We start from the raw sequence: 14365 nt of genomic DNA on the forward strand, positions 1-14365 counted from the left end.
TCACCCGCTGCTTCGCGATTGTCTCACGCTCCGATAAATTGACGCCAGGGGAGCCGCGCTGCCCTTTGCTGCCTGCGGGTCACACACCTTTAGTGGAAATGGCGCGCTGGCGCAATCGGCGGCAACGCGGCTCCGCTGGCAGAGTTGGCGCGCTGGTGATTATCTCGGGCTTCAAGCTTTTTTTTTTTTTTTTTGAAGCAGGAAATGAAGCAAAAAACATCACTGGACAGTCGAAGAAAATAAGACACAACACCATACTTGTCGGTTTTTAGGATAGATGTGAAATCACAGCCTCCCGAGAATATCAGCGAACTGGGAAAAGTATTGATGCTAACCTTACATGCCAAGGTTTTGACAAATACTGCTGTGTTTAGATATGTACTGCATTACTTTATGAAACATCGTTTGCCGCATGCGGCATATGTGCCATTTCGCAATTGCTCGGGAAAATCCAGCTTCGCAATTTCTCAAGTTCGAGGCACCGACACATACATTTTATGTTCAAAAACTATATTGCGATATGAGATACCATTGAACCACGCCTTCAATTCCCAGCGACTATCGAAACGCGTGCAAACTACATTTTTCGATTAGATTTATTTGCATTTGAAAACATTATTGACAGTTCTTGCGCACTTCTGTGCCATGAGTTGAAATTGAAGGATTTGATCCAAAGAGGGTCGTTCAGTCGACGATTGAAGATAAAAAGATTACTAGGTTATGGTCGACGGCATGCGGCAAACAAACGACGGTATACTTCAAAACAGCCAAGTTTATTTACACGTAATATTTTACAAAGCAGTGCACAGGGCTGTCGTTCATAGATGGGGGTCCGCAGACAAAAAGAAGAACGTGGGAGAAGAGGAACTCCGTGGGTCCCTCCGCGATACTCCCAACTTCCTTTTTTTGTCCAAACCCTGCCGCGAACTAAAAAAAGTGGATTTGCCGCATGACATGTTAGAATAACGCCTCCGCACAGCACAAATTTTAAAGCTGGCTTTTTGCACAACGTTTAAATTATGCAGAAAAGCCACACTCGAAGGGCGTGCATAGAGATATGTGTATGAGCGACTTTGGCTGCAAGGGTTAATTGTGCGACAATAGGACACGTATCAACATATTTCATCGTGGGGTCCTTCACCACTTTTGCAAGCCCAGAAGGAGTCTTTGGCACGCTACCGGCCGAGTACCACTGGCATAAAAAATCATAGGTCCGGCAAATCCCAAGTCCTGCGGGCAGCCCTTTCCCTCACCACGCCATAATCTTTGTTTAATTACAAAAGTCACGCCTCCCAAAGAGACGTCTCAACCGAGCGTGAGGAGGACCTATCAATCAGCCAATACTATAGGCCGCTGAGCGGCCACAAAGACAGTCAATTGTTGTTCTGTACACAAATAGCTATGGGACCCAACTCTGTCACTCTCATGCAGAAACTCGAAACTCGAAAAACACGAACAACACGAAAAACACGAAACACGAACTCAAACAAACAACAAGACAGCAGATATCAACTGAGAAACATCATCACTTAACAAAAAAGAAACCTCCTGCTTTTTGAATAAAAAAATGCTACGAGCCAAACTCAGCCACAACACGCTATGTGTGGCAGCGTAGCACCATTGCCACTTATCAGGTGAGTCGCATCGTTTTCAATGATAGGGCGGTGCCCGGCAGTGTTCCTCTAACTGCGCGGCGTGATTCCCCTGGCGTCAATTTATCGGAGCGTGACACAATCGCGAAGCAGCGAGTGATAGCGTCATGTGTGCTGTACTGCTAGGCCGCGCCTGCGCTGTGTGCGATCTCGACAGCAGGCGCCGCGCAACCAGACTGCGCAGCGATTAGTTTTGGCCACCGCTCCCGTGGTCCGTTTACTTCAGCTCACGGCTGTACGTATGAAGTATCAAAACCAACCTGCCCAACTTTGTATTGTGCTGAATTCCCCCTCCACCTTGGTTTCGTACAGGGCAAACTGGAAACAGCAGGTGAGCTGTTCGGCCCTTACTTCATACCGTATTTACTCGCATAATGATCGCACCCCTGAAGTTCGTCGTCAAAATACGACTTTTTTTATTTCCCGCGCAATGATCGCACCCTGAACTTGAATATGTGTGCCAAGTCTAAATGACGATGGTCGTGCTTACGTTAGTTTCCTCCTCTTTCAAAGCAGGCATGGTTACATTATTGCCGCGGACTTGATGATATTAGCGATACTGGCTCATTATTGGTGCGGAACAAACTCCCACTAAATGCACATACTGTACTCGCAAAACATATAAAAAACGCGCTCGGCTTGCTGTGTCAGCAGCCGATGTCCCACATTGATGTCCCACACTGTGACAGCAGCAGCCACTTATTGGTCTTCCTCTTCTCACCTCGCAGCAAACCCGTTCCAGCGCGTTCCGCAATTCCGTAATTCTGCCGCATTGCGTAATGAAAACACTGCATTTTGCGTCACTCGGTGCTCGGTGGAGTTGTTACGTTTTTATTTGTAATGTTGATTATGTTCATGAGACTTACTGTAAACATTCTGACCTGTCGCTTGTGTTATCTGTGCTCAAACTTTTTTCGCGAAAAATTTACCTCGCGTAATGATAGCACCCCTAAATTTGCAACATATTTTGGGGAAAAAAAAGTGTGATCATTACGCAAGTAAATACGGTACTTCTCATACTTCATGCTGTTATTTCTCCTGCCTTCTAGCAACAAAATGTGGACTTAATGCCACTCTTTGCAGTGTGAGGTCACTTCAGTCCTAAACGCCAGCGTGTTTCTTGACAAAGAGGGCACAGTAGCACGCAGTGCAGAACGACACGGCCACGTCCACGCCGAGACGCACCATTCCATGTGTAGTGGCAGGGAGGCGCCACTGGAGCCGCCTGGGTGCAACACCAGTGTGGCCACCTCACCCGACTTGACGCCCAGCTCCAGCAGACCCTTGGCTGCTTCCAGGGCCAGTGGGCACTCCCTGCAAGGCGACAGACAGACATTGAGCTTTCTCACTGCGAGAATTTAATACAAATGACCGTGAGATCGCAGTTTCATGCTAATCTAACTAGAGGGACATCTGCCTCTGCCATCGTGTGAGCTGCCATAGCACTTAGCAGCATTCCATTCCTGCTTGGCTTGGCTGGCCAGGTGGCTTCATTTCGCTCTTGAAGCCAAAATCAACACAAAATGTTAACATTTTTTTCTTGTTCGTATTCCATGAAGCTTCTAAATAATCCCTCACAAAATAAATATTTTTACCCTCCATTTGTTAATTAATAAAACAGCTTTAAATACCCTTTACAATAACATTGTTTTGTTTTGTTTGTTGTAGCCACAGGCAACTCATGCACATATTGGCGAGCCACGCCAAATGGTGGTGAAACATTCTTACCTGGTACATGATAGCGCGCTCGCTGAACTGCAGCTAATGCCAGATTTTCCGCTTATAAACAGCCGACTCCTGATAATTCAAGTTGCTGAATTGGAATTTTCAATTAATTGCAAGTGAAGTGAGGGTCCTGTCAGCTCCCCATGCAGTCCTATGCAGAAAAATGCTCGATAAACGGAAATCAAAAATTCACTTGTCACAGCAATATTTTGCAAGCAGAAGCAATTACTCTTTTTTTTTTTTGCGTAAACAGTGAGCTCTCAAAAAAATGAAATGTCCATTTTTATAACTTTGGAAGTAAATAGGAAGTCTATTTATATTTAGTACAAACTTTTTCACAGTCTCTGTGAGCATCGTATTAACAGGAGCTGACTGCATATTAGTATGAAACACTATGCATGATATACCACTCTACTGAGACGTGCACTTCTGTGTACTCGGATAATTATGCATTGCAGTGACACGCATCATGGGCATCTGCTGTGAAACAGCAGCCCACTCTGAAGCTTGCTTCGACCTTTCCTGCTCCGCCCGTCCCTTCCCGCCTAACGCGAAAGCTGGTGTGGGACACTTCAGAGTCTTCACTGTAAAATCAAGCACACCGAAATTGCACTAATTCAACCTTGCTTACGTTGAACTTCGGGATAATTCAAGCTACACGCTAGTCCTGCCAAAATCACGCGTGTCTGAGAGGGGAAAAAGAACTCCCAGTGGTGTCATGGCAGCCAAGAATGGGCTGCAGTTATTCCTGACACGACTGTCCATCACACCGCCCGTAAATAAAGCACACAAATCGTGTGGCACAACTACACAATCACGCTGAAGGCTGCACAAGTAGTACGTTTTCTTTTATTTTAGTCACATTATTGGTGGCTTCACTGTTAGGTGCATTCAAACTTGCAGAACAACCACAGAACCTTTGAGAATTTAAAAGGACCTAGCAGTATAAAGTTAAACAACAAAACTTTACAAAAAAGGACTTAAAGCCAAGTTCACAGTATGACATCTTTTCTCCTCACCTTAACTGCAGACTTATCGAACTTGAGAGCAGACATCCAGGCAATGATTTTAGTCTCTCATGCCTTTCCACACAACACAGAGTGTTAGTACACTGCTTAATTACGGCCACTTTGTTTTTGTTTGAACACTGCTCCCTGACTTTGACTTCCGTCACAGTAAATCACTGCCATAAACAATAAGTGTTGCATTCCTGTACAGCCTCATACCCACCGAGTGCCTCCGTAAGTACATCGCTCAGACCAAGGCACGTTGTATCTGCCTCTAGGCTCTGCATTAGATAAATGGGGCCAAAGCTTCGCCCCGCAGTGCAAGGCAGCAGCAGTTGATACAGGTGAACAAAGCATCATGAGTCGCATCCCTTTTTGAGAAGTTTCGGATGGAAGCCACAGCAGATCAAATGAGGGCTGCAGGCTGCTCTAAAAGAGTGACTAACGGAACGACACAGACAGAAGAACAATTGGAGTGCTTGTCCCGTCGTTCCATGTCGTTGCATTAGTCGCTCTAATTTTTAAAACAAGTGTGCACTCACTTGCCCAACAATGACGGCTTCAGATTAACCTCAAATGCATAGGGCCATTTAACCAGCACCCAGGTATCATGTTTGCAGTCAATAAGACAAGGGAGTCTTTTGCATTGAACAGCCATGCATTCTAGCCACTGTGCTACAGCAGTTTATCCAGGGGGGGCCCAGTAAGTTAGAAGTAACAAATCAGAGTGCTCCCCTCATAAAAAACTCAAACAAGTGGTTTCTTTTGTTTGTCATTTTGCACAGCTCAGGACTGCTCCAAATAAACTCCGTATTCTATTTGCACACATAATGCCTATGGCGGGAGAAGTTTTTGACTAACCACAAACTGCATAGAAATGTTCTGGAGAGGCAAGTGAGACAGACCAAAGATGTCATCGTCAAAAGTACCTAATACCCCGGCTACACTAGGGTCCGAATGTCATTTGAACCAAATGTCATTTGACTCAAATGGGGTGCTTCGAATGCCGTTCAGCATCCGCCGTGCTACACTACAATTTCGATGGCATTTGAAAGCTTCCACAATTGCTCGCTGTGCTGTAGTAGCACTGTAGCCGCCCCGTTCCATTTTCATACAACAATACAACAATCACATTTAGGAGCAGTATAAGGCAGTAAAATGATATTAAATTAGAAGACACACCAGTTTTGACTCTAATGTGGTGGCTGTTTGTCTAGTATTATTTTTTTCTTTTTGCAACTGACCCACTGGTTTTGAGAGTATGAAAATTAAATATGTTAATTTCATATTTTAAGTAAATAAACAGTGAACAAAGTTCCACAAAAACAAAAATATTTTTATTTGTTTCACGTGCGGAAGCATTATATTTTTTATTGCCGATCGAAGTCCGCTGCGTGCGAGAGTGCTAGAAATGGCATTTCAAATCCCAAACGTCTCCCTCGGTGCTCATTTGGCTCGAATGTCATTTGAGCCGAACGGCATTTCAAAACCTAGTGTAGCAGCACAACCTGGCATTCGAGTCAAATGACATTTGGTTCAAATGACATCCGGACGCTAGTGTAGCAGGGGTAATAATAGCATAGAAGCCATCCTGACTGTCGTTTCCCTATCAAGTGAGAGAAAGCAGGGGAGGCAGAAAGAGGGCACGCACTTGAGGACCTCCCGGTAGCAGGTGATGGCCGACCGCTCGTTGCCACTCTGCTGGTACAACTTGCCCAGGGCCATGTTCACCCGGCTCGACCGCTGCTTGCCCGGAATGCTCTCCAGCTGCACCACAACAGGTGGAAGCCATGCAACGTATAACAGAACTACGGTGCATCATCATATTTATGCCCCCTGCAAGACAAGAGCCTTTCCCACGAATTCCCGCACCGCTTCATCACGAATCCATTCTTGCACCCCCAAGTCCTCCCACCTCATCTCTCAGCCGAGTTTTAAATGCAGAGCATTTCAGTAACTCACGATGTCACCCGCGTTGACGTCCGTAGTCGTAGTCCGCACCCCTCCCCCTACACTATATAAAAAAAAACACTATCCGGCGCCTGGTTTCGATCCCTCGACCCTGCGGGCGGAACACAATGTACATGGTGCTCTACCCACTGCGCCACAAAGCCGACACAGAATGGGAGGCTACGAACGCGCCTTATATCCTTGACTCATCCAAACTACGTCAAGAAGCTGCTGATACAACGCATTCACTACCACCAACCCCCCAAACACTAAACGTTAACGCAATACACCCACCCCCTATGCAATGCATTTACTCGAGTCCCCCTCGCGGGGAGATGGGCCCAATTTTTTTGTGACCCCATTTCTTCTCGGTGGCCTATCTGTTATCCCCTCCGTCATCCACGTCACACGGCCAAGTCCAACTCCACTCCTCTCTCAAAATCCAACCTACGTCCTCTTGCCGAGTATGCTTCCCAATTAATGGGTAGGGAAGGAACTAGGGCTACCAACCATGAATCCAAGGAAAATTTAACAGTGCGTGCTGCTCGCGCAACGGCGTGGCCATGAATTCCATTTCTGCTTCAGACAACAAAGTGTTTGCCCAGAAGGTCGTTGGGTCCGGATTCAATTTTATCAGCACCACTAAGCAGCCTACTTTCTTAATTAAGAAGATATGTGGACTGGCCTCCAACCACTCCTGTCGAAATAAAGAAACTCGGGGGCAAAGATTGGACTCACTGTGTTAATCACTAGGGAAAATGCAAGAAGACCACTGAGGTGATATCAACCTTTCCTCTTTTTTTTTTTTAAGATAATACCGTTTCTTTGGCTATTTTAAACTCGAGAATGTTGGTCTGTCTGTCTGTCCACCCTTCAATTCAGCCTCACGGCCAAACGTGGAAAAAGTGGAAAGTTTCGTTTATAAGTTTATATAGGCAGAGCCCGTGCAAACTAATAAAACTGCTCGCATAAGTCACACATGTCCCCATCCTTTACCACAAAGGAAACCTCAGGCACACCTAAGGCAAAATGTATAAGTACTTAATTGCTAGTCCCAACGCCCTTTTAGTTGAGAATCTACGCTGGGGTGGTTTTTATGGTAGCAAGGGGAAAAATATGTTAAAAAATGGTGCAGAAAGGCTGCAGCTTGCAACATAAAAGCAAGCACAAAAAAAAATTATGCCCACCTCCCCTTGCGGGAACCCTGGTGTGATGCGACGCTGAGGGGGGTTCAAGCGCAAGCGGAGAGCAACCGTCGACCGAAAGGCCGCCGGAGAGCGGCACACCGGTTATATGCGCAGCGCGCCCGAAGGAGAGGAGACCGCGGAGAGAGAGAGTACTGCACATGCGCAGCACCGCGCGCAGCGCCGCCCACCGGAGGAGTGAGAGCGCGCTGGGCCGCACACGCTCTCACCTGGGCACGCGCCGGCGCCAGTGTGTCTGCCGCGGCTATGACGCAACACAATCCAACACAATCCACTTTAATCCAATCCAAGCCAATCAAATCCAATCCAATGCCCCTCGCGAGAGAGTGTTCGCTGTCAGAGAGGAGAGGGGGTGAGCGGAGGAGAGTGCGGACGCCAACGACGGATGCACGCAGGAAGGACAGGGCCGCCGACAAGAGATGCTCTCAGCGTCGCATCTAAAAGAATGTAGCTGCCACTCTTGCTGTACAAAGCAGAACAAGCGACGAAACATAAAGAGGATGCACGCTGTCCCAACACATGGCATGCGGTGTGAGAAGGCAGGAAAATTGAATTGCATTGAAAAATTCCTAATTCAGTTCATCCTGAGAGGAGTGAGATGCATTTGCAGTGAAACAAGCAGATACGCAGCCATTTTTTTAGTCATTTATCACTGCAGCCCACAATCAAATTCACACAACTGTTATTTGGACGTAGAAATCTGTCTGCCTCGTGAATTCTTGTTCTCACGGTCTAAAAGGAAAAGTTGATGAAATTTAACATATACCAGCACAGAATTTTTAGCTCGGCCTTTGATTTAGAGTTACACAAACACTGAAAACTTCAGATTTTGAGAAACTGAAATCTCAACTTTAGATAGTTCGCCATTGTGAACAACGAAAGCTTTCAAGTCTGTTTACCGCCAGCCCCAGGTAGGCTGCACCACAGTTTTGCAATTGTGATGCAGATTCTTCAGCTAAAGCAAGAATTCATCTTAACAGAGAGCTCAGGGTGCGGTAGAGCACTGTTAACTTCAGCTTCATTATCCCTAGACTTTGATAAGACTGAGGGTTTTCCGAACTGAAGGTCAATATCAAACAATGACCTTGGTAAACAGCTCACAAAGCAACTTTACTTAAAAACAAGTGTGAATACCGATTTCAGACATAAATGTATGCAACGATACATGCACTCAAACTATCATGATTTATGTGTGAGTCACTTGCTCATATCTGACTGCTAGCTAGCCCATAATTCCTAATCGTAAACTTTGTTTTAACGGTCTTGTCATACTCGTCACCAGACACAGCTGCAACTTGGCTGTTGTATGCAAGATTAGGCCCGTCACCGTCTCAAGCCAGCATGGCGCTGCTTTCCACAGCACTTCGTATAGCACGAGAAAAGACGGATAGAGACACTCGCTCTTTTGGTATGCGGTAGCTCTGTAAAGGCTACTTTCGCTAATAAAATTCGCTCGGGAGAAGATTACTGAAACTACGCTGTGTGGGAACCCATGCCCTCCAAAGCATTGACAGTACTCCAGGAGCACTTCAGGCAACCTAGTAACTAATGTAGTTTGCAAGAATTCAGCATTGCACACAACACCAAATTTTTGCACGTGTCGACACTATTGGTGCAGACTTGTAAAAGGAAATACACCTCCACTATCAGGGCTTCACAAACAAATTGTGGCCTCTCAGGCATGAATTCCCCGGTTATGAAAGTATGACTGCGGGGTTTGATGTACAAGTTTTACAGGCTCTTACCAAGTCCACAAAGTGGGAAGAAAGTCGTTTGTGACTTGTAGATTTTTGTTTGTACTGTAAACAACAATGTAAAAAAAAAAAGAAACAGGCTCTGCTAGCTAGATCCTATTAAGAGCACTTGGTTTCAAAAAACGAAGATTCCCCAAAATTACAGCCCCAGCCCATTAATTTCCTCCTGATGAATTTAGACTAGGCCACAGCCATGTGGAAGATTTTTGTGCCCTTGGGTCTGCTGCAGTTGAACAAAAATAAGCCCATTATAAATGAATGTAAAGGCAATTAACATTTGCATCCCCTCACTCCATTGCTTAATGTACTCAACGACTTCGATTAAGAAAATATTCCCTTGCAGCTCCCAATGAACAAGACCCAGAAAGAACCCGAATTGTGCGGACAGGGAGGTACAGATGATTTTCAATAAGTGCTGGCTTGTCACAGCTAGATAAAGGCCTAACAATGTTGGCAACGAAACCTTCTATCCAACACAGAGCGGTTTCATCAGGTACACTGTAGTTAAATGTGGATATGATGAAGTTGACAAAAATTCACAATCTTTCGGTGCATGCAGGTTTCGAGGTAAGGCTTGCGAGAATGAAGCAGAAATGAAACGAAAATGTTTGACATCAGTGACGGCGAACTCGCGTTTCAAGGATTTACTATTCCATACTGAGAAACTGCATGATTTGCACCTACTGCTTTCTTACGAGCTTAGTCACTACACGGCACTACAAAGAAGCACGGTCACTTACCCCCGTATTCACAAACGTAACTTAAAGGAGTACTGACACGAAATTTTCGTGTTACATTTTTTTCGCTGCTATGCGTGCCTACCAGCCCACTAATCATTGAATGACAGATTAGACGGTCGAGTGCAGCGTAAACATTCATTTACGGCGTCGTTTATTCATGTCAGTTTCGGTTTCCACAAAACGAATGCCGAGCTGCCGCCATGACAGGAGGTATCACGTGACGTCACCATTCTTGCCATAAAGCTGCCGCTCTGGAAACGCGCCCAGACCGGCCAAGGTCTTCGCCGTCCCCACAGGCCCGGGCAGCATGACGTCAGTCCCAAAACCATGACGTGTACACACGCCCGAGCAGCGCGCGCCAACCACAGCCAGCACGTCGGCTTCGTCACAGGAGCCCTGAAGTCGGCAGTTTGGGGCAAGTAGCAGATGATGTCATGTCAGTCCGCTCTGGGCTTTCTCGTTCGGGCGAAGGTTAAATGGATTTTAAATATGTTTCGCTGAACGGTTGCTGTTGAAACTTGCTGGGAGATATCTCCCGATAAAAAGGAAGCGTTCTGCATAGTTATCTCAGCTTTGAAATTTCGTGTCAGTACTCCTTCAAGTATCACTTTTTCCTTTCGACAGGTATCGGTGCCTTAACACATTTCAAGAACCAAGCTTGTGCTTAGAGTGTACCTTTGGGAACTTGATGCTCTTTTTTACACTCAACATTGTTGACAGGGTGCCAGCTGGGATATTGTATCGGGCGGCAACGTTCTTCTTTATGGCCGGCGCAGACAGCATTGAAAATTGCGAGCTTGTCTTCAAAAAACAAAACTTTTCATTTTCTGGCAGCAGAACTCACCGACGACGAACCAACACCACAGATAGCAGTGGAGACACACGAACGACTACACGCCGACAGGCAGGTCTAGTAGCACCTGATCGAAACTTCGAAACTACACTCACAGAGGTGAAAAGGCACGGTAGTTTGCAGTGCGACCGAAATTCGCTAAACTAAGGCACTTCTTCACCCAAAAATTTAGGAAAAGTGCAAAAACAATGACTCATCAGCGTAGCAAATTCGTTAGGTCGAGGTTAACCGTCGCAATGCCTTCGTTACGCAGACGTCCCAAACACACGGGCTCAATGGGGGTGGCAATGGAAAATCGAAAAACCTCATTAAATCCAGGAATTTGTTACATAGAGTTCATTACATCCAGGTTTAACTGCGTTACACTGGCAAGAAAATGGTAAATGTTTTGGCAACCTATATTTTAAATCTCTTTATGTGCGTATGCTGAGCTAGAAATGAGCGAGTTGTTTAAACCATTGTTTTAGTTCATCACCAACTAAAACATTGCCCCAAGGTCAAGAGTCCATTTGGGGCGTTACACCAAAGCAGTGAATTGTTTTCCTTACTCATGTATCCCACACGGAAAGCTTAGTCCACAAAGCATATTTGTTAGTGATTTTTCAAGAAATCCTTATGCATTAGCAGAATTAGAGGCACATTCCTACTCAGGCGCAGTGTGACTGACGTGCAAAGCTCCCGATGATGTAACGACTATGTGACAAGTAACGATTGATTTAACGACCACTTGTTGATTTTTAGTTTTACGGAAAGATGAACTTCCAGCCCTTGATGAGCCCCCAATTTTCAAAAAGCATCTACACTTAGTGCTTCTGAAGCACGGCTATGATGTTTCCTTTGGTGCGAAAGCCTTAGGCATCTCAGCAAACACGAAAAGTGATTGACTGATTAATTGATTGATTGGTTGGTTGGTTGATTGATTGTAGGGTTTAATGCGCCGCCGTAGTGGAGGGCTACGGATTAATTTTGACCACCTGGGGATCTTTAATGTGCACCGGAATCTCGAACACACAGGCATTTTTACTTTTCGCCTCCATCAGAAAAGTGGCCACTGGGGCCGGGAAACGAACCCGCTACCTCGTGCTCAGCAGCACAATGACTTAGCCACTGTAATGGGTAACGTTTTTTTTTTTTTTATAGTGACGGCCACAACGCGAAAAGTGGCCGTCGCTGTTGTTGTCATCGCCGTAAAGAAGAATGGCACTGAAAATGGCCACCACTGTTATGAGAAAACAAAGCAGTAAAAATATACACGGGTTCAAGCGGATGCAGGTCCCCAAGCAGGAGGCAAGTATCAGTACCACTCAGCGAATCCGGCAATCACATCAGCAGACTTAGGTAGCCCGCGGTATTTTGGGGGCTAGGTGCAACGGTCTTGCATGGTGTTTCCCCACTGCTGATGCGTGCTGTGCAACACACGTCCCCTACCCACCACTCAGCAGCAACAGACTAACACCTTCATGGCAAAAGAAGCCTCTCTTTCGTAGGAAGTCCACTAACAAAACTAATTGAAGTTCTAAAAATCCTATCTTGGCTCACGATGCCTAGCTGATGCTTCTCAGCAAGGAGGCTACTCTAAAACGACCTACTGCAAAACTTGCTCAGCTAGTGGGCGGGCATACAAGCAATAATTCAACTGGCACAAAACAGCCATATTACCACAAGGAAGGAGCCACGGCCACGGAAGTCTTTACTCCGCCATAACAACAGGTAGAACCGGCACCTCTAAATGTCATTTTGGACTTTTACAATAGTTGAGAGGTAGTACAAACACCACAGCACAGTGCTCTACTGCAGGCAGCTCCAAAGTACAATTAGCTGGTACACAAGCCAATATGCATACCTGCCAGGTTCGCCGAGATGGCATTAGGGAGATATGTCCGGGGGGAGTAGAAAGATTAGTAGCAACAGAATGGAATAATTTACATTTACATGCATTTCTAATGTAGTTACAGCAGAGTAGGAGCTGAACTGTTTCGTCCAAACTACTAACGAGCTACACCACTGGTCAGCTGCTAATTCTTCGATGCAGCTTACGCCGCCTTTTTCAAGAAGCCCTGGGAATACTGTCGAGCATAACAAAGTGTGTTCCTGCTACACTTCGCCAAAAGAACGCGACTTAGCTCGGATTGTGCCAGAACTTGATGCTCGGAACTGGGGGCAATTTTGTTTTACCATGCTGAACTGCCTCTCGCATTGAGAGTTTTTGTGGTACTGACCGGTTCAACTTGCGCGCATTGACAACTATGCTTTATAAGTTATTACGATGTCCAGTGGTGTAGGGCGTGATTGGCTTGTCAGGTAGCTCCTGTGCAATGTGGCTAGACTGGGAGAAAGGTTAAGCCAAACACGGGTGTGTATTCGAAGATTTTTGTTTCGACCGTACATTCGCACAAGACCATCAAAATCCGGGAATCCCCCGGATAATTCGGGAAACCTGGCAGGTATGAATATGACACGATTCATGTCCATGTTTCACTCATGCAAAGGGCACTGCAGTGCCAAGTCCTGCAAAACTTAAAAGCGGTTGCCAACTGTACACCACATCAAGTTTTCTTTCCCGAAATAAGGGAAAACCAGGTCTGTGAACTTGTGAATTATCTAGAGGCTCGAGCTTGCAGCCTCAGCGGCTGCACTCTAAAAGTGGTTACGAGTGATAACAGCGGCAAAACAACTGAGCGCGCGAGCAGAAAAATGACCTTACTCTTGAAGGGACCATGAAGACAAAATACAGGTCTGGTTCAGCAGAAGTCTTGTTTTCACTGATAACTACGACACTAATTTTATCGCAAACCTCAAACGAATCATTGAGATATTACAGAAAGCATACGAAGAAACGGCAACTCCCCAACCACTTTCTGGCAATGTCTTTGACGCCACAGAATCTCGTTTGTGAAATTAGCGGCTTCCTACCTAGGCTACCTTCAAAAAAATGTTGCCGGGTGATTGTAGTAGGGCTGGTAGGTGGACCACTAAAATGCTAATGTGCAGTTAGAGCAATGATAACTACGTTTTTAGTGATGGTTCATAAGGCGTCATGCCTGCTCATAATACACTACTGCAGTGCAAAAGTTGGAAGTTTTCAACAGTACTTTTTTTTCTTTTTGGCAAGAAGGCACCTTTCGCGGCTTTAATGGAGCTCAGCGAGTTACCCAGCGCTGGTTCTTCCAAACTGAACAGTTATATTTTGTCTCCCTGGCCACTTCAGTAAATCCTAAGTCGGATAAATTGCCTCTCATCAATTTAAATTCGGCAAGCTTGGTTTCAAAGTTGGTTAAATCGCCTCTCATCAATTCAAATTCGGCAAGCTTCGTTTCAAAGTCAATTAAATCGCTTCTCATCAATTCAAATTCGGCAAGCTTCGTTTCAAAGTCGGTTAAATCACCTCTCATCAATTCAAATTCGGCAAACTTCGTTTCAATCTCTAATTTGAACACATTTAGTTGTTCCACAAGGGTCAAAACCTATGCATTCGTAAC

General features: G+C 45.6%; 1 protein-coding gene across 1 annotated transcript in view; it reads right to left on the minus strand.

The window, feature by feature from the left end:
* The window catches only part of Apc7 (anaphase-promoting complex subunit 7), a 48055-nt gene that overhangs the window by 27291 nt on the left and 6399 nt on the right, over nucleotides 1-14365 (minus strand). Inside the window, exons 5-6 of the mRNA XM_077679319.1 lie at nucleotides 6036-6151; nucleotides 2838-2966 (exon numbers count right to left, since the gene is read on the minus strand). Of these exons, the coding sequence (XP_077535445.1) occupies nucleotides 2838-2966; nucleotides 6036-6151 (245 nt within the window). The remainder of the gene's footprint in view (nucleotides 1-2837; nucleotides 2967-6035; nucleotides 6152-14365) is intronic.

Source organism: Haemaphysalis longicornis, unplaced genomic scaffold (genome assembly GCF_048455015.1).
Source record: "Haemaphysalis longicornis isolate Haplotype H1 unplaced genomic scaffold, Haemaphysalis longicornis Haplotype H1 scaffold_7, whole genome shotgun sequence".
In the NCBI taxonomy this organism is placed as follows: domain Eukaryota; kingdom Metazoa; phylum Arthropoda; class Arachnida; order Ixodida; family Ixodidae; genus Haemaphysalis; species Haemaphysalis longicornis.